We start from the raw sequence: 21,855 nt of genomic DNA on the forward strand, positions 1-21,855 counted from the left end.
TGTATGTAGTGATGTCATCGCCCGGCCTGTGATAGCCCCTGTATGTAGTGATGTCATCGCCTGGCCTGTGATAGCCCCTGTATGTAGTGATGTCATCGCATGGCCTGTGATAACCCCTGTATGTAGTGATGTCATCTCCCGGCCTGTGATAACCCCTGGATGAGACCCGGTGATGTCGGGTGTGCGGGTACGTCCCCGCCCCCCAGGGATCTGACGGTGCACGGAGAGACGGAAGTAACGGGATGACAGTACCGGCCGCCAGAGGTCAGTGTCCGGCCGCACCTGGCTCCTGCCTGCTGTTCACGGGGATGTCCACAAGAGGGCGCTCCACAAACATCAGCAAGGACAGTCACGTGACCTGTCACAACTCTAATGTGACCTCATCGCCTGGCCTGTGATAACCCCTGTATGTAGTGATGTCATCGCCTGGCCTGTGATAGCCCCTGTATGTGGTGATGTCATCGCCCGGCCTGTGATAGCCCCTGTATGTAGTGATGTCATCGCCTGGCCTGTGATAACCCCTGTATGTAGTGATGTCATCGCCCGGCCTGTGATAGCCCCTGTGTGTAGTGATGTCATCGCATGGCCTGTGAGAACCCCTGTATGTAGTGATGTCATCGCCCGGCCTGTGATAACCCCTGTATGTAGTGATGTCATCGCCCGGCCTGTGATAGCCCCTGTGTGTAGTGATGTCATCGCCTGGCCTGTGATAGCCCCTGTATGTAGTGATGTCATCGCCCGGCCTGTGATAGCCCCTGTATGTAGTGATGTCATCGCCTGGCCTGTGATTACCCCTGTATGTAGTGATGTCATCGCCCGGCCTGTGATAACCCCTGTATGTAGTGATGTCATCGCCTGGCCTGTGATAGCCCCTGTATGTAGTGATGTCATCGCCTGGCCTGTGATAACCCCTGTATGTTGTGATGTCATCGCCCGGCCTGTGATAGCCCCTGTATGTAGTGATGTCATCGCCCGGCCTGTGATAGCCCCTGTATGTAGTGATGTCATCGCCTGGCCTGTAATAACCCCTGTATGTAGTGATGTCATCGCCCGGCCTGTGATAACCCCTGTATGTAGTGATGTCATCGCCTGGCCTGTGATAACCCCTGTATGCAGTGAGGTCATCGCCTGGACTGTGATAACCCCTGTATGTTTATGATGTCATCGCCTGGCCTGTGATAACCCCTGTATGTGGTGATGTCATCGCCCGGCCTGTGATAGCCCCTGTATGTGGTGATGTCATCGCCTGGCCTGTGATAACCCCTGTATGTAGTGATGTCATCGCCTGGCCTGTGATAGCCCCTGTATGTAGTGATGTCATCGCATGGCCTGTGATAACCCCTGTATGTAGTGATGTCATCTCCCGGCCTGTGATAACCCCTGTATGTAGTGATGTCATCGCCTGGCCTGTGATAACCCCTGTATGTAGTGATGTCATCGCCTGGCCTGTGATAACCCCTGTATGTAGTGATGTCATCGCCTGGCCTGTGATAACCCCTGTATGTAGTGATGTCATCGCCCGGCCTGTGATAACCCCTGTATGTAGTGATGTCATCGCCCGGCCTGTGATAACCCCTGAATGTAGTGAGGTCATCGCCCGGCCTGTGATAACCCCTGTATGTTTATGATGTCATCGCCTGGCCTGTGAGAACCCCTGTATGTAGTGATGTCATCGCCCGGCCTGTGATAGCCCCTGTATGTAGTGATGTCATCGCCCGGCCTGTGATAACCCCTGTATGTTGTGATGTCATCGCCCGGCCTGTGATAACCCCTGTATGTAGTGATGTCATCGCCCGGCCTGTGATAGCCCCTGTATGTAGTGATGTCATCGCCTGGCCTGTGATAGCCCCTTTATGTAGTGATGTCATCGCCTGGCCTGTGATAACCCCTGTATGTAGTGATGTCATCGCCTGGCCTGTGATAACCCCTGTATGTAGTGATGTCATCGCCTGGCCTGTGATAACCCCTGTATGTTGTGATGTCATCGCCTGGCCTGTGATATCCCCTTTATGTAGTGATGTCATCGCCTGGCCTGTGATAACCCCTGTATGTAGTGATGTCATCGCCTGGCCTGTGATAACCCCTGTATGTAGTGATGTCATCGCCTGGCCTGTGATAACCCCTGTATGTTGTGATGTCATCGCCTGGCCTGTGATAACCCCTGTATGTAGTGATGTCATCGCCTGGCCTGTGATAATCCCTGTATGCAGTGAGGTCATCGCCCCCGGCCTGTGATAACCCCTGTATGTAGTGATGTCATCGCCCGGCCTGTGATAGCCCCTGTATGTAGTGATGTCATCGCCTGGCCTGTGATAACCCCTGTATGTAGTGATGTCATCGCCTGGCCTGTGATAACCCCTGTATGTAAAAGAAGATACAAGCGGCACTCTGCTGTCAGCGATGCGGTGCGCGTGTCCCGGGAAGATCCACAGATAATTGTACAGAAAGGACAGTCTCTCAGCAGCCGAAACGCGTCACCTACCACATGTATGTGACCATTAAAATTACTTGAAATTACAATTAGAGCGAGTACCGGTCCTTTCTATACAACCCCTGTATGTAGTGATGTCATCGCCTGGCCTGTGATAACCCCTGTATGTAGTGAGGTCATCGCCTGGCCTGTGATAGCCCCTGTATGTAGTGATGTCATCGCCTGGCCTGTGATAACCCCTGTATGTAGTGATGTCATCGCCCGGCCTGTGATAACCCCTGTATGTAGTGATGTCATCGCCTGGCCTGTGATAACCCCTGTATGTAGTGATGTCATCGCCTGGTCTGTGATAACCCCTGTATGTAGTGAGGTCATCGCCTGGCCTGTGATAACCCCTGTATGTAGTGATGTCATCGCCTGGCCTGTGATAACCCCTGTATGTAGTGATGTCATCGCCTGGCCTGTGATAACCCCTGTATGTTGTGATGTCATCGCCTGGCCTGTGATAACCCCTGTATGTAGTAATGTCATCGCCTGGCCTGTGATAATCCCTGTATGCAGTGAGGTCATCGCCCCCGGCCTGTGATAACCCCTGTATGTAGTGATGTCATCGCCCGGCCTGTGATAACCCCTGTATGTAGTGATGTCATCGCCTGGCCTGTGATAATCCCTGTATGCAGTGAGGTCATCGCCCCCGGCCTGTGATAACCCCTGTATGTAGTGATGTCATCGCCCGGCCTGTGATAGCCCCTGTATGTAGTGATGTCATCGCCTGGCCTGTGATAACCCCTGTATGTAGTGATGTCATCGCCTGGCCTGTGATAACCCCTGTATGTAGTGATGTCATCGCCTGGCCTGTGATAACCCCTGTATGTTGTGATGTCATCGCCTGGCCTGTGATAACCCCTGTATGTAGTAATGTCATCGCCTGGCCTGTGATAATCCCTGTATGCAGTGAGGTCATCGCCCCCGGCCTGTGATAACCCCTGTATGTAGTGATGTCATCGCCCGGCCTGTGATAGCCCCTGTATGTAGTGATGTCATCGCCTGGCCTGTGATAATCCCTGTATGCAGTGAGGTCATCGCCCCCGGCCTGTGATAACCCCTGTATGTAGTGATGTCATCGCCCGGCCTGTGATAGCCCCTGTATGTAGTGATGTCATCGCCTGGCCTGTGATAACCCCTGTATGTAGTGATGTCATCGCCTGGCCTGTGATAACCCCTGTATGTAGTGATGTCATCGCCTGGCCTGTGATAACCCCTGTATGTAAAAGAAGATACAAGCGGCACTCTGCTGTCAGCGATGCGGTGCGCGTGTTCCGGGAAGATCCACAGATAATTGTACAGAAAGGACAGTCTCTCAGCAGCCGAAACGCGTCACCTACCACATGTATGTGACCATTAAAATTACTTGAAATTACAATTAGAGCGAGTACCGGTCCTTTCTATACAACCCCTGTATGTAGTGATGTCATCGCCTGGCCTGTGATAACCCCTGTATGTAGTGAGGTCATCGCCTGGCCTGTGATAGCCCCTGTATGTAGTGATGTCATCGCCTGGCCTGTGATAACCCCTGTATGTAGTGATGTCATCGCCCGGCCTGTGATAACCCCTGTATGTAGTGATGTCATCGCCTGGCCTGTGATAACCCCTGTATGTAGTGATGTCATCGCCTGGTCTGTGATAACCCCTGTATGTAGTGAGGTCATCGCCTGGCCTGTGATAACCCCTGTATGTAGTGATGTCATCGCCTGGCCTGTGATAACCCCTGTATGTAGTGAGGTCATCGCCTGGCCTGTGATAACCCCTGTATGTAGTGAGGTCATCGCCTGGACTGTGATAGCCCCTGTATGTAGTGATGTCATCGCCTGGCCTGTGATAACCCCTGTATGTAGTGAGGTCATCGCCTGGCCTGTGATAGCCCCTGTATGTAGTGATGTCATCGCCTGGCCTGTGATAACCCCTGTATGTAGTGATGTCATCGCCTGGCCTGTGATAACCCCTGTATGTAGTGATGTCATCGCCTGGCCTGTGATAACCCCTGTATGTAGTGATGTCATCGCCCGGCCTGTGATGACCCCTGTATGTTGTGATGTCATCGCCTGTCCTGTGATAACCCCTGTATGCAGTAATGTCATCGCCTGGCCTGTGATAACCCCTGTATGCAGTGATGTCATCGCCTGGCCTGTGATAACCCCTGTATGTATTGATGTCATCGCCTGGCCTGTGATAACCCCTGTATGTAGTGATGTCATCGCCTTGCCTGTGATAACCCCTGTATGTAGTGAGGTCATCGACTGGCCTGTCATAACCCCTGTATGTAGTGAGGTCATCGCCTGGCCTGTCATAACCCCTGTATGTAGTGAGGTCATCGCCCGGCCTGTCATAACCCCTGTATGTAGTGATGTCATCGCCTGGCCTGTGATAACCCCTGTATGTAGTGATGTCATCGCCTGGCCTGTGATAACCCCTGTATGTAGTGAGGTCATCGCCTGGCCTGTGATAACCCCTGTATGTAGTGAGGTCATCGCCTGGCCTGTGATAACCCCTGTATGTAGTGAGGTCATCGCCTGGCCTGTCATAACCCCTGTATGTAGTGATGTCATCGCCTGGCCTGTGATAACCCCTGTATGTAGTGATGTCATCGCCTGGCCTGTGATAACCCCTGTATGTAGTGAGGTCATCGCCCGGCCTGTCATAACCCCTGTATGTAGTGATGTCATCGCCTGGCCTGTGATAACCCCTGTCTGTAGTGATGTCATCGCCTGGCCTGTGATAACCCCTGTATGTAGTGATGTCATCGCCCGGCCTGTGATAGCCCCTGTATGTAGTGATGTCATCGCCTGGCCTGTGATAACCCCTGTATGTAGTGAGGTCATCGCCCGTCCTGTGATAACCCCTGTATGTAGTGAGGTCATCGCCTGGCCTGTCATAACCCCTGTATGTAGTGATGTCATCGCCTGGCCTGTGATAGCCCCTGTATGTAGTGATGTCATCGCCCGGCCTGTGATAACCCCTGTATGTAGTGATGTCATCGCCCGGCCTGTGATAACCCCTGTATGTAGTGATGTCATCGCCTGGCCTGTGATAACCTCTGTATGTAGTGATGTCATCGCCTGGCCTGTGATTACCCCTGTATGTAGTGATGTCATCGCCCGGCCTGTGATAACCCCTGTATGTAGTGATGTCATCGCCTGGCCTGTGATAGCCCCTGTATGTAGTGATGTCATCGCCTGGCCTGTGATAACCCCTGTATGTGGTGATGTCATCGCCCGGCCTGTGATAGCCCCTGTATGTAGTGATGTCATCGCCCGGCCTGTGATAGCCCCTGTATGTAGTGATGTCATCGCCTGGCCTGTAATAACCCCTGTATGTAGTGATGTCATCGCCCGGCCTGTGATAACCCCTGTATGTAGTGATGTCATCGCCTGGCCTGTGATAACCCCTGTATGCAGTGAGGTCATCGCCTGGACTGTGATAACCCCTGTATGTTTATGATGTCATCGCCTGGCCTGTGATAACCCCTGTATGTGGTGATGTCATCGCCCGGCCTGTGATAGCCCCTGTATGTGGTGATGTCATCGCCTGGCCTGTGATAACCCCTGTATGTAGTGATGTCATCGCCTGGCCTGTGATAGCCCCTGTATGTAGTGATGTCATCGCATGGCCTGTGATAACCCCTGTATGTAGTGATGTCATCTCCCGGCCTGTGATAACCCCTGTATGTAGTGATGTCATCGCCTGGCCTGTGATAACCCCTGTTTGTAGTGATGTCATCACCTGGCCTGTGATAACCCCTGTATGTAGTGATGTCATCGCCTGGCCTGTGATAACCCCTGTATGTAGTGATGTCATCGCCCGGCCTGTGATAACCCCTGTATGTAGTGATGTCATCGCCCGGCCTGTGATAACCCCTGAATGTAGTGAGGTCATCGCCCGGCCTGTGATAACCCCTGTATGTTTATGATGTCATCGCCTGGCCTGTGAGAACCCCTGTATGTAGTGATGTCATCGCCCGGCCTGTGATAACCCCTGTATGTTTATGATGTCATCGCCCGGCCTCTGATAACCCCTGTATGTAGTGATGTCATCGCCCGGCCTGTGATAGCCCCTGTATGTAGTGATGTCATCGCCTGGCCTGTGATAGCCCCTTTATGTAGTGATGTCATCGCCTGGCCTGTGATAACCCCTGTATGTAGTGATGTCATCGCCTGGCCTGTGATAACCTCTGTATGTAGTGATGTCATCGCCTGGCCTGTGATAACCCCTGTATGTTGTGATGTCATCGCCTGGCCTGTGATAGCCCCTTTATGTAGTGATGTCATCGCCTGGCCTGTGATAACCCCTGTATGTAGTGATGTCATCGCCTGGCCTGTGATAATCCCTGTATGTAGTGATGTTATCGCCTGGCCTGTGATAACCCCTGTATGTTGTGATGTCATCGCCTGGCCTGTGATAACCCCTGTATGTAAAAGAAGATACAAGCGGCACTCTGCTGTCAGCGATGCGGTGCGCGTGTCCCGGGAAGATCCACAGATAATTGTACAGAAAGGACAGTCTCTCAGCAGCCGAAACGCGTCACCTACCACATGTATGTGACCATTAAAATTACTTGAAATTACAATTAGAGCGAGTACCGGTCCTTTCTATACAACCCCTGTATGTAGTGATGTCATCGCCTGGCCTGTGATAACCCCTGTATGTAGTGAGGTCATCGCCTGGCCTGTGATAGCCCCTGTATGTAGTGATGTCATCGCCTGGCCTGTGATAACCCCTGTATGTAGTGATGTCATCGCCCGGCCTGTGATAACCCCTGTATGTAGTGATGTCATCGCCTGGCCTGTGATAACCCCTGTATGTAGTGATGTCATCGCCTGGTCTGTGATAACCCCTGTATGTAGTGAGGTCATCGCCTGGCCTGTGATAACCCCTGTATGTAGTGAGGTCATCGCCTGGCCTGTGATAACCCCTGTATGTAGTGAGGTCATCGCCTGGCCTGTGATAACCCCTGTATGTAGTGATGGCCTGTGATAACCCCTGTATGTAGTGAGGTCATCGCCTGGACTGTGATAGCCCCTGTATGTAGTGATGTCATCGCCTGGCCTGTGATAACCCCTGTATGTAGTGATGTCATCGCCTGGCCTGTGATAACCCCTGTATGTAGTGATGTCATCGCCTGGCCTGTGATAACCCCTGTATGTAGTGATGTCATCGCCCGGCCTGTGATGACCCCTGTATGTTGTGATGTCATCGCCTGTCCTGTGATAACCCCTGTATGCAGTGATGTCATCGCCTGGCCTGTGATAACCCCTGTATGTATTGATGTCATCGCCTGGCCTGTGATAACCCCTGTATGTAGTGAGGTCATCGCCTGGCCTGTGATAACCCCTGTATGTAGTGACGTCATCGCCTGGCCTGTGATAACCCCTGTATGTAGTGATGTCATCGCCTGGCCTGTCATAACCCCTGTATGTAATGATGTCATCGCCTGGCCTGTCATAACCCCTGTATGTAGTGAGGTCATCGCCTGGCCTGTCATAACCCCTGTATGTAGTGAGGTCATCGCCCGGCCTGTCATAACCCCTGTATGTAGTGATGTCATCGCCCGGCCTGTGATAACCCCTGTATGTAGTGATGTCATCGCCTGGCCTGTGATAACCCCTGTATGTAGTGATGTCATCGCCTGGCCTGTGATAACCCCTGTATGTAGTGAGGTCATCCTCCTTTTCTCCTGTTCCTTCTCCTAGTGTCGCCATGTCGGTGGGGGAGCGGAGGAACGGCAATCTGCTGGTCCAGCTGGCTCCGAAGCTGCAGGCCCAGCCCGAGGAGCTCCTGCGCCAGCGATGGAGTGCGGACGGTCATGTGGAGTATCTGATCCGCTGGGCGGTGCAGAACATGGAGGAGACAGGAGCCGGCAGCGGTGGAACCACCTCACAAGCGGAGAACAAGTCCTCCAACATCCTCATGTGGATGTCAGCTGAGGAAGTGTACAGCAACTGTCCCACCCTGCTGGGGAAGCGGAAGCCTGAGGGGCCCGGGGTCCCACAGGAGAAGACTTCCGGGGCCCCAGATGAAGGCGCTCTGCAGGAAATGACCGAGGACGTTCGGATGCTGGTACAGAGAGCTGCCCGTCAGATGTCACCTAGCTGTGGTCCCGACTCGTCTATCCTCAACACCATCCACGTGCTGAGCGCTTACGCCAGTATCGGCTCGCTGGCCGGCGTCTTCAAGGAGACGGGAGCGCTGGACCTGCTGATGAAGATGCTCTGCAACCCAGAGAAGCAGATCCGCAAAAACGCCGGCAAGATGCTGCGCGCGCTGGCGTCACATGATGCAGGTGGGGGCGGCTGCGCAGTGCATGGTGGCACATCCGTGGGGCACTGTTCCCTTCCCCCCGGCTCGGGCACGCCATGACGGGCAGTTGTGTGTGTTTTGCAGGAAGTCGCGCCCACGTCTTGTTGTCCCTCAGTCAGCAGGACGGCATTGAGCAACACATGGATTTCGAGTCGCGCTTTACACTGCTGCAGCTCTTTGCCGAGACCACCAGCTCGGAGGAACATTGCATCTCTTTTGATGGCATCCACCTACCACAGGTAAGTTATGGGTAGCCCTTACCATGCGATACAATGGGTCTGGAAGTGAGGAGCCCACAGCTGCCCCTAGGAAGGAGGGGAGGCTGCAGATGTCCTCCACGGGTGAGGAGGGGAGGCTGCAGATGTCCTCCGCGGGTGAGGAGGGGAGGCTGCAGATGTCCTCCGCGGGTGAGGAGGGGAGGCTGCAGATGTCCTCCGCGGGTGAGGAGGGGAGGCTGCAGATGTCCTCCGCGGGTGAGGAGGGGAGGCTGCAGATGTCCTCCGCGGGTGAGGAGGGGAGGCTGCAGATGTCCTCCGCGGGTGAGGAGGGGAGGCTGCAGATGTCCTCCGCGGGTGAGGAGGGGAGGCTGCAGATGTCCTCCGCGGGGGAGGAGAGAGGAGGCCGCAGTCCCCTGGGAGGTAGAGAGCTAGTAGAAGTTTGGCCCCAGCAGACGTCCCCCAATGTTTCTCTGGGTTTCTCGTTGACAGATTCCTGGGAAGCAGCTGTTCTCACTGGTGAAGCGTTACCTGTGTGTGACATCACTGCTGGACCAACTGAGCAGTGACCGGCCGGACCAGAACCAGGGCACCCGCCTCCAGCGCCAGTTTGACTTCTGCATGGCCATGGGCAGCCTCATCTGTGAGCTGGTGCGGGTCATGGGCTGGAGGATGGACAGGCAGCAGTCCTGGGCGCGGCGTCCTCCGAGGTGCAGCGCCTGCGCGGATGTCTCCAGCACAGGTTGTCCCCAGCTTTCCCAGGAAGGAGCGGTGTATAACTCCTCTCTGCTGGGACCCGGGACATCATAGTGATTTTTTCCCCCGCAGAGACCCAGGAGTTATGGGTGGTGGAGCCTGCGCTGAGAGGTGAGAGCGTCTCGCAGGGGGACTGGTGGGAACTTCTCTTCCTCATCCGACAACTGGACTCTGAGAACCAAGAGAAAATGCTGGAGGTTGTCAGACAAAATGTGGAGACGCAGGTGAGCTGTGACAGGCAGAGCTACCTGAGGACCTCCTGCCATCCCCTCATTCTTCTCCCTCTGCTGCAGGAACCTCTCGCTCTCCTCCAGATGTCGGTGCCTCCCAGCGCAGCGCAGGAGGTTGTGCGACGCCTCGGTCAGCACTGTCGGGGCCACCACCTGTGTGACCTGCAGAACCTACACCTCTACATCTGCTCCTGTTCAACCCCAGCACCTCAGAAGTCCTGGACCGGTCCTGGAGATGTGGAGATGAGGTCCCAGAGACCACCGGAGGCAGGAGATGGAAAGTCCGACCTCCAGATCCTGAACATCCTGCTCCTGCTGGAAGGACTACAACTCTCAGCCAGTGAGGAGGACCCGGCGGGTGAGAGTCCGCAGGACGAAAGTGTTACCGGTACATCGATTAGTAGAATGGAGGCCTCTCCCAAACTGATCCAACCGCAAGGGGCAGAGCTCCACGCCTCGTAGTGTATGAAGGAACAGAGCTCCACACCTCGTAGTGTATGAAGGAGCAGAGCTCCACGCCTCGTAGTGTATGAAGGAGCAGAGCTCCACGCCTCGTAGTGTATGAAGGAGCAGAGCTCCACGCCTCGTAGTGTATGAAGGCGCAGAGCTCCACGCCTCGTAGTGTATGAAGGAGCAGAGCTCCACGCCTCGTAGTGTATGAAGGAGCAGAGCTCCACGCCTCGTAGTGTATGAAGGCGCAGAGCTCCACGCCTCGTAGTGTATGAAGGCGCAGAGCTCCACGCCTCGTAGTGTATGAAGGAGCAGAGCTCCACGCCTCGTAGTGTATGAAGGCGCAGAGCTCCACGCCTCGTAGTGTATGAAGGCGCAGAGCTCCACGCCTCGTAGTGTATGAAGGAGCAGAGCTCCACGCCTCGTAGTGTATGAAGGAGCAGAGCTCCACGCCTCGTAGTGTATGAAGGAGCAGAGCTCCACGCCTCGTAGTGTATGAAGGAGCAGAGCTCCACGCCTCGTAGTGTATGAAGGAGCGCACGCCTCGTAGTGTATGAAGGAGCAGAGCTCCACGCCTCGTAGTGTATGAAGGAGCAGAGCTCCACGCCTCGTAGTGTATGAAGGAGCAGAGCTCCACGCCTCGTAGTGTATGAAGGAGCAGAGCTCCACGCCTCGTAGTGTATGAAGGAGCAGAGCTCCACGCCTCGTAGTGTATGAAGGAGCAGAGCTCCACGCCTCGTAGTGTATGAAGGAGCAGAGCTCCACGCCTCGTAGTGTATGAAGGAGCAGAGCTCCACGCCTCGTAGTGTATGAAGGAGCAGAGCTCCACGCCTCGTAGTGTATGAAGGAGCAGAGCTCCACGCCTCGTAGTGTATGAAGGGGCAGAGCTCCACGCCTCGTAGTGTATGAAGGGGCAGAGCTCCACGCCTCGTAGTGTATGAAGGCGCAGAGCTCCGCGCCTCGTAGTGTATGAAGGAGCAGAGCTCCGCGCCTCGTAGTGTATGAAGGAGCAGAGCTCCACGCCTCGTAGTGTATGAAGGAGCAGAGCTCCACGCCTCGTAATGTATGAAGGCGCAGAGCTCCACGCCTCGTAGTGTATGAAGGAGCAGAGCTCCACGCCTCGTAGTGTATGAAGGAGCAGAGCTCCACGCCTCGTAGTGTATGAAGGAGCAGAGCTCCACGCCTCGTAGTGTATGAAGGAGCAGAGCTCCACGCCTCGTAGTGTATGAAGGAGCAGAGCTCCACGCCTCGTAGTGTATGAAGGAGCAGAGCTCCACGCCTCGTAGTGTATGAAGGAGCAGAGCTCCACGCCTCGTAGTGTATGAAGGAGCAGAGCTCCACGCCTCGTAGTGTATGAAGGAGCAGAGCTCCACGCCTCGTAGTGTATGAAGGAGCAGAGCTCCACGCCTCGTAGTGTATGAAGGAGCAGAGCTCCACGCCTCGTAGTGTATAAAGGAGCAGAGCTCCACGCCTCATAGTGTATGAAGGAGCAGAGCTCCACGCCTCGCAGTGTATGAAGGAGCAGAGCTCCACGCCTCGTAGTGTATGAAGGCGCAGAGCTCCACGCCTCGTAGTGTATGAAGGAGCAGAGCTCCACGCCTCGTAGTGTATGAAGGAGCAGAGCTCCACGCCTCGTAGTGTATGAAGGAGCAGAGCTCCGTGCCTCGTAATGTATGAAGGCGCAGAGCTCCACGCCTCGTAGTGTATGAAGGAACAGAGCTCCACGCCTCGTAGTGTATGAAGGAGCAGAGCTCCACGCCTCGTAGTGTATGATGGCGCAGAGCTCCACGCCTCGTAGTGTATGATGGTGCAAAGCTCCACGCCTCGTAGTGTTGGTGTATGAAGGAGCAGAGCTCCGCGCCTCGTAGTGTATGATGGTGCAAAGCTCCACGCCTCGTAGTGTTGGTGTATGATGGCGCAGAGCTCCACGCCTCGTAGTGTTGGTGTATGATGGCGCAGAGCTCCACGCCTCGTAGTGTATGAAGGCGCAGAGCTCCACGCCTCGTAGTGTATGAAGGCGCAGAGCTCCACGCCTCGTAGTGTATGAAGGAGCAGAGCTCCACGCCTCGTAGTGTATGAAGGCGCAGAGCTCCACGCCTCGTAGTGTTGGTGTATGATGGCGCAGAGCTCCGCGCCTCGTAGTGTTGGTGTATGATGGCGCAGAGCTCCGCGCCTCGTAGTGTTGGTGTATGATGGCGCAGAGCTCCACGCCTCGTAGTGTTGGTGTATGATGGCGCAGAGCTCCACGCCTCGTAGTGTTGGTGTATGATGGCGCAGAGCTCTGCGCCTCGTAGTGTTGGTGTATGATGGCGCAGAGCTCCGCGCCTCGTAGTGTTGGTGTATGAAGGCGCAGAGCTCCACGCCTCGTAGTGTATGAAGGCGCAGAGCTCCACGCCTCGTAGTGTATGAGCTTGCTTCACCAGTTTTCTTCCGGGGTACAGGGGGCGGCAGCCATTTTGAGCCTCCCCGTTGCAGCATCATGTGACGGGTCTTTGATATAACGTAGGAGCCACCAGTGAGGAGAAGATGGAGGTGCGGAGGTCTCTGGAGAGCTGCCGGTCACTGGTGCTGAACGTCCAACGGGGGAGGTGTGGTGACGGGGAGAGCTGGAGCTTCACCGGAGAGTCCACGCTACGGTATGAACGCTGTGGTCAGGTGATGTCCTCGTTACTGGGGGCGTGGTTACACAGCGATTATCAGCCAATGAACGCCTCAGAAGTATCTATAGGATGATGAGGGTTATTTTACTTGCCTTCAGTGAGAAGATGGTGAAGATGTTAGTTGAGCTGTTGACGTCTCAGATGAAGGAGAAGCTTGTGGTGGTGACGTGTCTGCAGCTCACCTACCTGCTCATGTCCAAGTATGACTGGCGGGTGCTGTTTGCCACGGAGGGAGGGGTGCGGGCGGTGCTGGGCTGTATGCAGGAGCACCAGTCCTCGCCTGCCATCCAGCACATTGGTCTGGCGGTGAGTAGCTGCCCTTCCTGCCTCCCTGGCGGTGTGCGGCCTCCGCCCTGTAATCTGCGCTCCTTCCTTGGCAGGTCCTGAAGGTGCTGACCGGGGTGGGGAGCTGTGACCTGCGAGGAAGCTCCCGCCGCTACAACCTGAATCCGGGGGACGCTCAGGTGATGAAGGAAATCTTCTCCAGCATCGGATCGGCTGCCAGCGGGAGCTCCACCAGCCTCCTGAGGGCCATCCCCGGGGCCATCAGCAAGCTGCAGGGCACAGAGGGGTAAGGCTTCAGAGAAGTGGCGCCATCCGCCCTGCAGCCGCCGCCGCCGCTCTCGCATCACCGCCTTCTACCTTTCAGGTGCTTGACCTCCGTGTACAACGGGCTGCTGGTCATCCGGATGCTGACCGACAACCATGAAGCTCTGTCTGAGCAGCTGTCCGGGGGCGAGCTGTCCGACATCCTCCACAGCGTCACCGGAGACAGCAACTCCACCTTCAGCAGCCTGGACGTCTCCATGCAGCAACGGCTCCAGGACCTGATGAAGAGCAGTCAGGAGAAGAGCGGCACCGAAGCCAAAGGTGCCTCCACCATGACGTCCCTGCCGCACCCTGCTCTTCTGTGCTTCCCCCGGCTCATCACCCCTCCTGTGCCTCCACCATGACGTCCCTGCCGCACCCTGCTCTTCTGTGCTTCCCCCGGCTCATCACCCCTCCTGTGCCTCCTCCTGCTTATCACCCCTCCTGTGCCTCCACCATGACGTCCCTGCCGCACCCTGCTCTTCTGTGCTTCCCCCGGCTCATCACCCCTCCTGTGCCTCCACCATGACGTCCCTGCCGCACCCTGCTCTTCTGTGCTTCCCCCAGCTCATCACCCCTCCTGTGCCTCCACCATGACGTCCCTGCCGCACCCTGCTCTTCTGTGCTTCCCCCTGCTCATCACCCCTCCTGTGCCTCCACCATGACGTCCCTGCCGCACCCTGCTCTTCTGTGCTTCCCCCGGCTCATCACCCCTCCTGTGCCTCCTCCTGCTCATCACCCCTCCTGTGCCTCCACCATGACGTCCCTGCCGCACCCTGCTCTTCTGTGCTTCCCCCGGCTCATCACCCCTCCTGTGCCTCCACCATGACGTCCCTGCCGCACCCTGCTCTTCTGTGCTTCCCCCGCCTCATCACCCCTCCTGTGCCTCCTCCTGCTCATCACCCCTCCTGTGCCTCCTCCTGCTCATCACCCCTCCTGTGCCTCCTCCTGCTCATCACCCCTCCTGTGCCTCCTCCTGCTCATCACCCCTCCTGTGCCTCCTCCTGCTCATCACCCCTCCTGTGCCTCCTCCTGCTCATCACCCCTCCTGTGCCTCCTCCTGCCCATCACCCCTCCTGTGCCTCCTCCTGCCCATCACCCCTCCTGTGCCTCCTCCTGCCCATCACCCTCCTGTGCCTCCTCCTGCTCATCACCCCTCCTGTGCCTCCTCCTGCTCATCACCCCTCCTTTGCCTCCTCCTGCTCATCACCCCTCCTTTGCCTCCTCCTGCTCATCACCCCTCCTGTGCCTCCTCCTGCTCATACACCCTCCTGTGCCTCCTCCTGCTCATCACCCCTCCTGTGCCTCCTCCTGCTCATCACCCCTCCCCTCCTGTGCCGCCTCCTGCTCATCACCCCCCCTGTGCCTCCTCCTGCTCATCACCCCTCCTGTGCCTCCTCCTGCTCATCACCCCTCCTGTGCCTCCTCCTGCTCATCACCCCTCCTGTGCCTCCTCCTGCTCATCACCCCTCCTGTGCCGCCTCCTGCTCATCACCCCCTCCTGTGCCGCCTCCTGCTCATCACCCCCTCCTGTGCCGCCTCCTGCTCATCACCCCTCCTGTGCCGCCTCCTGCTCATCACCCCTCCTGTGCCTCCTCCTGCTCATCACCCCTCCTGTGCCTCCTCCTGCTCATCACCCCTCCTGTGCCTCCTCCTGCTCATCACCCCTCCTGTGCCTCCTCCTGCTCATCACCCTCCTGTGCCTCCTCCTGCTCATCACCCCTCCTGTGCTCTCCTGCTCATCACCCCTCCTGTGCCTCCTCCTGCTCATCACCCCTCCTGTGCCTCCTCCTGCCTCATCACCCTCCTGTGCCTCCTCCTGCTCATCACCCCTCCTGTGCCTCCTCCTGCTCATCACCCCTCCTGTGCCTCCTCCTGCTCATCACCCCTCCTGTGCCTCCTCCTGCTCATCACCCCTCCTGTGCTCCTCCTGCTCATCACCCCTCCTGTGCCTCCTCCTGCTCATCACCCCTCCTGTGCCTCCTCCTGCTCATCACCCCCTCCTGTGCCTCCTCCTGCTCATCACCCCTCCCTGTCTCCTCCTGCTCATCACCCCTCCTGTGCCTCCTCCGCCATCACCCCCTGTGCCTCCTCCTGCTCATCACCCCTCCTGTGCCTCCTCCTGCCCATCACCCCTCCTGTGCCTCCTCCTGCCCATCACCCCTCCTGTGCCTCCTCCTGCCCATCACCCCTCCTGTGCCTCCTCCTGCCCATCACCCCTCCTGTGCCTCCTCCTGCTCATCACCCCTCCTGTGCCTCCTCCTGCTCATCACCCCTCCTGTGCCCTCCTCCTGCTCATCACCCCTCCTGTGCCTCCTCCTGCCATCACCCCTCCTGTGCCTCCTCCTGGCCCATCACCCCTCCTGTGCCTCCTCCTGCCCATCACCCCTCCTGTGCCTCCTCCTGCCCATCACCCCTCCTGTGCCTCCTCCTGCCCATCACCCCTCCTGTGCTTCTTCCTGCTCATCACCCCCTCCTGTGCTTCCTCCTGCTCATCACCCCTCCTGTGCCTCCTCCTGCTCATCACCCCTCCTGGGCCCCCTCGCTCTGCTCCTCTCTCTCCCTCCTGGCCCCCCTCGCTCTGCTCCTCTCTCCCTCCTGGGCCCCCCTCGCTCTGCTCCTCTCTGCCCCATCCTGGTCCCTCCCTCCGGGCCCCCTCTGCTCTGCTTCCTCTCTCCCTCCTGGGCCTCCCTCGCTCTGCTCCTCTCTCTCTCTCCTGGGCCTCCCTCGCCCACGCTCCTCTCTCCCTCCTGGGCCCTCCCCTCGCCCTGCTCCTCTCGTCCCTCCTGGGCCCCCTCGCCCCCGCTCCTCTCCATCCTCCTGTGCCTCCCTCGCCCCGCTCCTCTCTCTCCCTCCTGGGCCTCCTCGCCCGCTCCTCTCTCCCTCCTGGGCCTCCCTCGCCCCGCTCCTCTCTCCCTCCTGGGCCTCCCTCGCCCCGCTCCTCTCTCCCTCCTGGGCTCCCTTGCCCCCGCTCCTCTCTCCCTCCTGGGCCTCCCTCGCCCCCGCTCCTCTCTCCCTCCTTGGGCCTCCCTCGCCCCCGCTCCTCTCTCCCTCCTTGGCCTCCCTCGCCCCCGCTCCTCCTCCCTCCTGGGCCCCCTCGCCCCCGCTCCTCTCTCCCTCCTGGGCCTCCCTCGCCCTGCTCCTCTCTCTCCCTCCCTGGCCTCCCTCGCCTGCTCCTCTCTCTCCTCCTGGCCTCCCTCGCCCTGCTTCCTCTCTCTCCCTCCTGGGCCTCCCTCGCCCCCGCTCCTCTCTCCCTCCTTGGCCTCCCTCCGCCCCCGCTCCTCTCTCCCTCCTGGGCCCCCTCGCCCCGCTCCTCTCTCTCCCTCCTGGGCCTCCCTCGCCCCGCTCCTCCTCTCTCCCTCCTGGGCCCCCTCGCCCCGCTCTCTCTCTCCCTCCTGGGCCTCCCTCGCCCCGCTCCTCTCTCTCCCTCCTGGGCCTCCCTCGCCCCCGCTCCTCTCTCCCTCCTTGGCCTCCCTCGCCCCCGCTCCTCTCTCCCTCCTGGGCCTCCCTCGCCCCCGCTCCTCTCTCCCTCCTTGGCCTCCCTCGCCCCCGCTCCTCTCTCCCTCCTGGGCCCCCTCGCCCCGCTCCTCTCTCTCTCTCCTGGGCCTCCCTCGCCCCGCTCCTCTCTCTCTCTCCTGGGCCTCCCTCGCCCCGCTCCTCTCTCTCCCTCCTGGGCCTCCCTCGCCCCGCTCCTCTCTCTCCCTCCTGGGCCTCCCTCGCCCCGCTCCTCTCTCTCCCTCCTGGGCCTCCCTCGCCCCGCTCCTCTCTCCCTCCTGGGCCTCCCTCGCCCCGCTCCTCTCTCTTCCTCCTGGGCCTCCCTCGCCCCCGGTCCTCTCTCTCTCTTTCTCCTGGGCCCCCTCGCCCCGCTCCTCTCTCTTTCTCCTGGGCCTCCCTCGCCCCGCTCCTTTCTCTTCCTCCTGGGCCTCCCTCGCCCCCGATCCTCTCTCTCTCTTTCTCCTGGGCCCCCTCGCCCCGCTCCTCTCTCTCCCTCCTGGGCCTCCCTCGCCCCCGCTCCTCTCTCTTTCTCCTGGGCCTCCCTCGCCCCCGCTCCTCTCTCTCTCTTTCTCCTGGGCCCCCTCGCCCCGCTCCTCTCTCTCCCTCCTGGGCCTCCCTCGCCCCCGCTCCTCTCTCCCTCCTTGGCCTCCCTCGCCCCCGCTCCTCTCTCCCTCCTGGGCCTCCCTCGCCCCCGCTCCTCTCTCCCTCCTTGGCCTCCCTCGCCCCCGCTCCTCTCTCCCTCCTGGGCCCCCTCGCCCCGCTCCTCTCTCTCTCTCCTGGGCCTCCCTCGCCCCGCTCCTCTCTCTCTCTCCTGGGCCTCCCTCGCCCTGCTCCTCTCTCTCCCTCCTGGGCCTCCCTCGCCCCGCTCCTCTCTCTCCCTCCTGGGCCTCCCTCGCCCCCGCTCCTCTCTCCCTCCTGGGCCTCCCTCGCCCCGCTCCTCTCTCTTCCTCCTGGGCCTCCCTCGCCCCCGCTCCTCTCTCTCTCTTTCTCCTGGGCCTCCCTCGCCCCGCTCCTCTCTCTTTCTCCTGGGCCTCCCTCGCCCCGCTCCTCTCTCTTCCTCCTGGGCCTCCCTCGCCCCCGCTCCTCTCTCTCTCTTTCTCCTGGGCCTCCCTCGCCCCGCTCCCTCTCTCTTTCTCCTGGGCCTCCCTCGCCCCGCTCCTTTCTCTTCCTCCTGGGCCTCCCTCGCCCCCGCTCCTCTCTCTCTCTTTCTCCTGGGCCCCCTCGCCCCGCTCCTCTCTCTTTCTCCTGGGCCTCCCTCGCCCCGCTCCTCTCTCTCCCTCCTGGGCCTCCCTCGCCCCGCTCCCTCTCTCTTTCTCCTGGGCCTCCCTCGCCCCGCTCCTCTCTCCCTCCTGGGCCTCCCTCGCCCCGCTCCTCTCTCCCCCTCCTGGGCCTCTGTCTGGATGAGGCTCTGTTATGTTGGTGACTCTCTGATGCCTCTTTCAGAGGTGGCCCCGGCTCTGCAGGACATGGACGTGGCGTCGTTGCTCAGCGGTCTGCAGGACGTGCGGCTGTGCCGGGAGCTGCTGCCGTCTCTGGAGCGCTGTGTCTGTGGTGACGCCTCTGCGCTGCCCTGTGATGTCTCCCAGCTGCTCACAGACCCCGACTTCTTCCTGCAGCTTCTCTCCAGCCTGGAGCAGCTCCGCAGCGAGAAGCATCTCCAGCTCTGTGTCTACAGGTGCGGGCCCCGAGGGTGGAGGGGAGCCAGGGGCCTGAGCCAGGGTCCTCAGCTCTGGATGTGACTGGAGAATGAGACAGCGTTCTAGTGGATGCAGCTCTGGATGTGACTGGAGAATGAGACAGCGTTCTAGTGGATGCAGCTCTGGATGTGACTGGAGAATGAGACAGCGTTCTAGTGGATGGAGCTCTGGATGTGACTGGAGAATGAGACAGTGTTCTAGTGGATGCAGCTCTGGATGTGACTGGCGAATGAGACAGCGTTATAGTGGATGCAGCTCTGGATGTGAGTGGAGAATGAGACGGCGTTCTAGTGGATGCAGCTCTGGATGTGAGTGGAGAATGAGACAGCGTTCTAGTGGATGCAGCTCTGAATGTGACTGGAGAATGAGACGACGTTCTAGTGGATGCAGCTCTGGATGTGAGTGGAGAATGAGACAGCGTTCTAGTGGATGCAGCTCTGAATGTGAGTGGAGAATGAGACAGTGTTCTAGTGGATGCAGCTCTGGGTGTGACTGGAGAATGAGACAGTGTTCTAGTGGATGCATGTGGAGATTGATCCAGATCCCGCGCGGCGTGCAACAAGCGAGTGCTGACCAGCTACTTCCACTAAGCAGCTCTGGATGTGACTGGAGAATGAGACAGTGTTCTAGTGGATGCAGCTCTGGATGTGAGTGGAGAATGAGACAGCGTTCTAGTGAATGCAGCTCTGGATGTGACTGGAGAATGAGACAGTGTTCTAGTGGATGCAGCTCTGGATGTGAGTGGAGAATGAGACAGTGTTCTAGTGGATGCAGCTCTGGATGTGACTGGAGAATGAGACAGTGTTCTAGTGGATGCAGCTCTAGATGTGAGTGGAGAATGAGACAGTGTTCTAGTGGATGCAGCTCTCGACGTGACTGGAGAATGAGACAGCGTTCTAGTGGATGCAGCTCTGGATGTGAGTGGAGAATGAGACAGCATTGTTATAGTGGATGCAGCTCTGGATGTGAGTGGAGAATGAGACGGTGTTATAGTGGATGCAGCTCTGGATGTGAGTGGAGAATGAGACGGCGTTCTAGTGGATGCAGCTCTGGATGTGAGTGGAGAATGAGACAGCATTGTTCTAGTGGATGCAGCTCTGGGTGTGACTGGAGAATGAGACAGTGTTCTAGTGGATGCAGCTCTGGATGTGACTGGAGAATGAGACAGTGTTCTAGTGGATGCAGCTCTGGATGTGAGTGGAGAATGAGACGGTGTTCTAGTGGATGCAGCTCTGGATGTGACTGGAGAATGAGACAGTGTTCTAGTGGATGCAGCTCTAGATGTGAGTGGAGAATGAGACAGTGTTCTAGTGGATGCAGCTCTCGACGTGACTGGAGAATGAGACAGCGTTCTAGTGGATGCAGCTCTGGATGTGAGTGGAGAATGAGACAGCATTGTTATAGTGGATGCAGCTCTGGATGTGAGTGGAGAATGAGACGGTGTTATAGTGGATGCAGCTCTGGATGTGAGTGGAGAATGAGACGGCGTTCTAGTGGATGCAGCTCTGGATGTGAGTGGAGAATGAGACGGCGTTCTAGTGGATGCAGCTCTGGATGTGAGTGGAGAATGAGACAGCATTGTTCTAGTGGATGCAGCTCTGGGTGTGACTGGAGAATGAGACAGTGTTCTAGTGGATGCAGCTCTGGATGTGACTGGAGAATGAGACAGTGTTCTAGTGGATGCAGCTCTGGATGTGAGTGGAGAATGAGACGGTGTTCTAGTGGATGCAGCTCTGGATGTGACTGGAGAATGAGACAGTGTTCTAGTGGATGCAGCTCTGGATGTGAGTGGAGAATGAGACAGTGTTCTAGTGGATGCAGCTCTCGACGTGACTGGAGAATGAGACAGCGTTCTAGTGGATGCAGCTCTGGATGTGAGTGGAGAATGAGACAGCGTTGTTCTAGTGGATGCAGCTCTGGATGTGAGTGGAGAATGAGACAGCGTTGTTATAGTGGATGCAGCTCTGGATGTGAGTGGAGAATGAGACGGTGTTCTAGTGGATGCAGCTCTGGATGTGACTGGAGAATGAGACGGTGTTATAGTGGATGCAGCTCTGGGTGTGACTGGAGAATGAGACAGTGTTCTAGTGGATGCAGCTCTGGATGTGAGTGGAGAATGAGACAGCGTTCTAGTGGATGCAGCTCTGGATGTGAGTGGAGAATGAGACGGTGTTCTAGTGGATGCAGCTCTGGATGTGAGTGGAGAATGATAGACGAGCAGTGACGCTTGTGCAGGGTGGATGATGAGGGTTGTGGTGTTGCCGGCTCTCTGTAGTGACGCCTCTGGCTCTTCTTCAGGATCCTGAATAAATGCCTGTCCTACTACCAGGAGGACGCCCTCCCCTGGCATCGCAGCATTGAGCCCTGCCTGACCTCCCTCGTCAGCACCACCAGCGACCATGAGGTGAGTGGAGGGGGTCGGGATGTGGGGTGACTTCTGACTCTCCAGTCACCGTCCTCTGTCTGCAGGTCGTCCAGGAGGTTGTCAGCTTCCTGCACCGCCTGGCGTCCATTAATAAAGACTGCGCCGTGGTCATGTGCCGGCTCGGAGCAAAGGAGATGCTGAGTAAAGTGTTGGAGAAGCAGAGCGCCACCGTCCTGCAGGCGGCTGAACTGCGAGACCTCCTGAGTGACTGCGAGAAGTACACCAGCCTCTACCAGAAGATGGCCACCAGCATCCTGGCAGGGTGCATCCAGGTAAGTGCCCCCACTCCCTCCCAGTCCTGTACTCCAGTCACATCCAGAGCTGCACTCACTGCTTGTATAGTGTGGGGGTCCCTGCTTATCCCGCCGCACTCCTGCATATTCCCCTGCACTCGCCAGAACGGGCCGCGCTAAACCAAAAGAAACCTGTAACGGACCGTTTCAGCAGACAAGGGGTTAAGATCAGTTTAGGCGATATGCCCCTTTCTGAGAGACAGGCACAGCTACTGCAGAACACCAACCTCCCGAACTGGATACAAAATAGCACTCCAAACT

The 21,855-nt window shown here is 57.9% G+C and overlaps 1 protein-coding gene across 1 annotated transcript in view; it reads left to right on the plus strand.

Moving 5' to 3' along the window:
- The first annotated feature begins 288 nt into the window (after window positions 1–288).
- The window catches only part of CUL9 (cullin 9), a 40,999-nt gene continuing 19,432 nt past the window's right edge, over window positions 289–21,855 (plus strand). The window contains 13 exon segments of the mRNA XM_044290193.1: window positions 289–394; window positions 8,179–8,768; window positions 8,870–9,024; window positions 9,493–9,742; window positions 9,829–9,980; window positions 10,050–10,374; window positions 12,943–13,072; window positions 13,195–13,402; window positions 13,477–13,667; window positions 13,746–13,966; window positions 18,623–18,854; window positions 21,175–21,280; window positions 21,346–21,573. Coding sequence (XP_044146128.1) covers window positions 309–394; window positions 8,179–8,768; window positions 8,870–9,024; window positions 9,493–9,742; window positions 9,829–9,980; window positions 10,050–10,374; window positions 12,943–13,072; window positions 13,195–13,402; window positions 13,477–13,667; window positions 13,746–13,966; window positions 18,623–18,854; window positions 21,175–21,280; window positions 21,346–21,573 — 2,874 coding nt within the window. The 5' untranslated portion in view covers window positions 289–308.

This window comes from Bufo gargarizans, chromosome 4 (assembly GCF_014858855.1).
Source record: "Bufo gargarizans isolate SCDJY-AF-19 chromosome 4, ASM1485885v1, whole genome shotgun sequence".
NCBI classification, from domain to species: domain Eukaryota; kingdom Metazoa; phylum Chordata; class Amphibia; order Anura; family Bufonidae; genus Bufo; species Bufo gargarizans.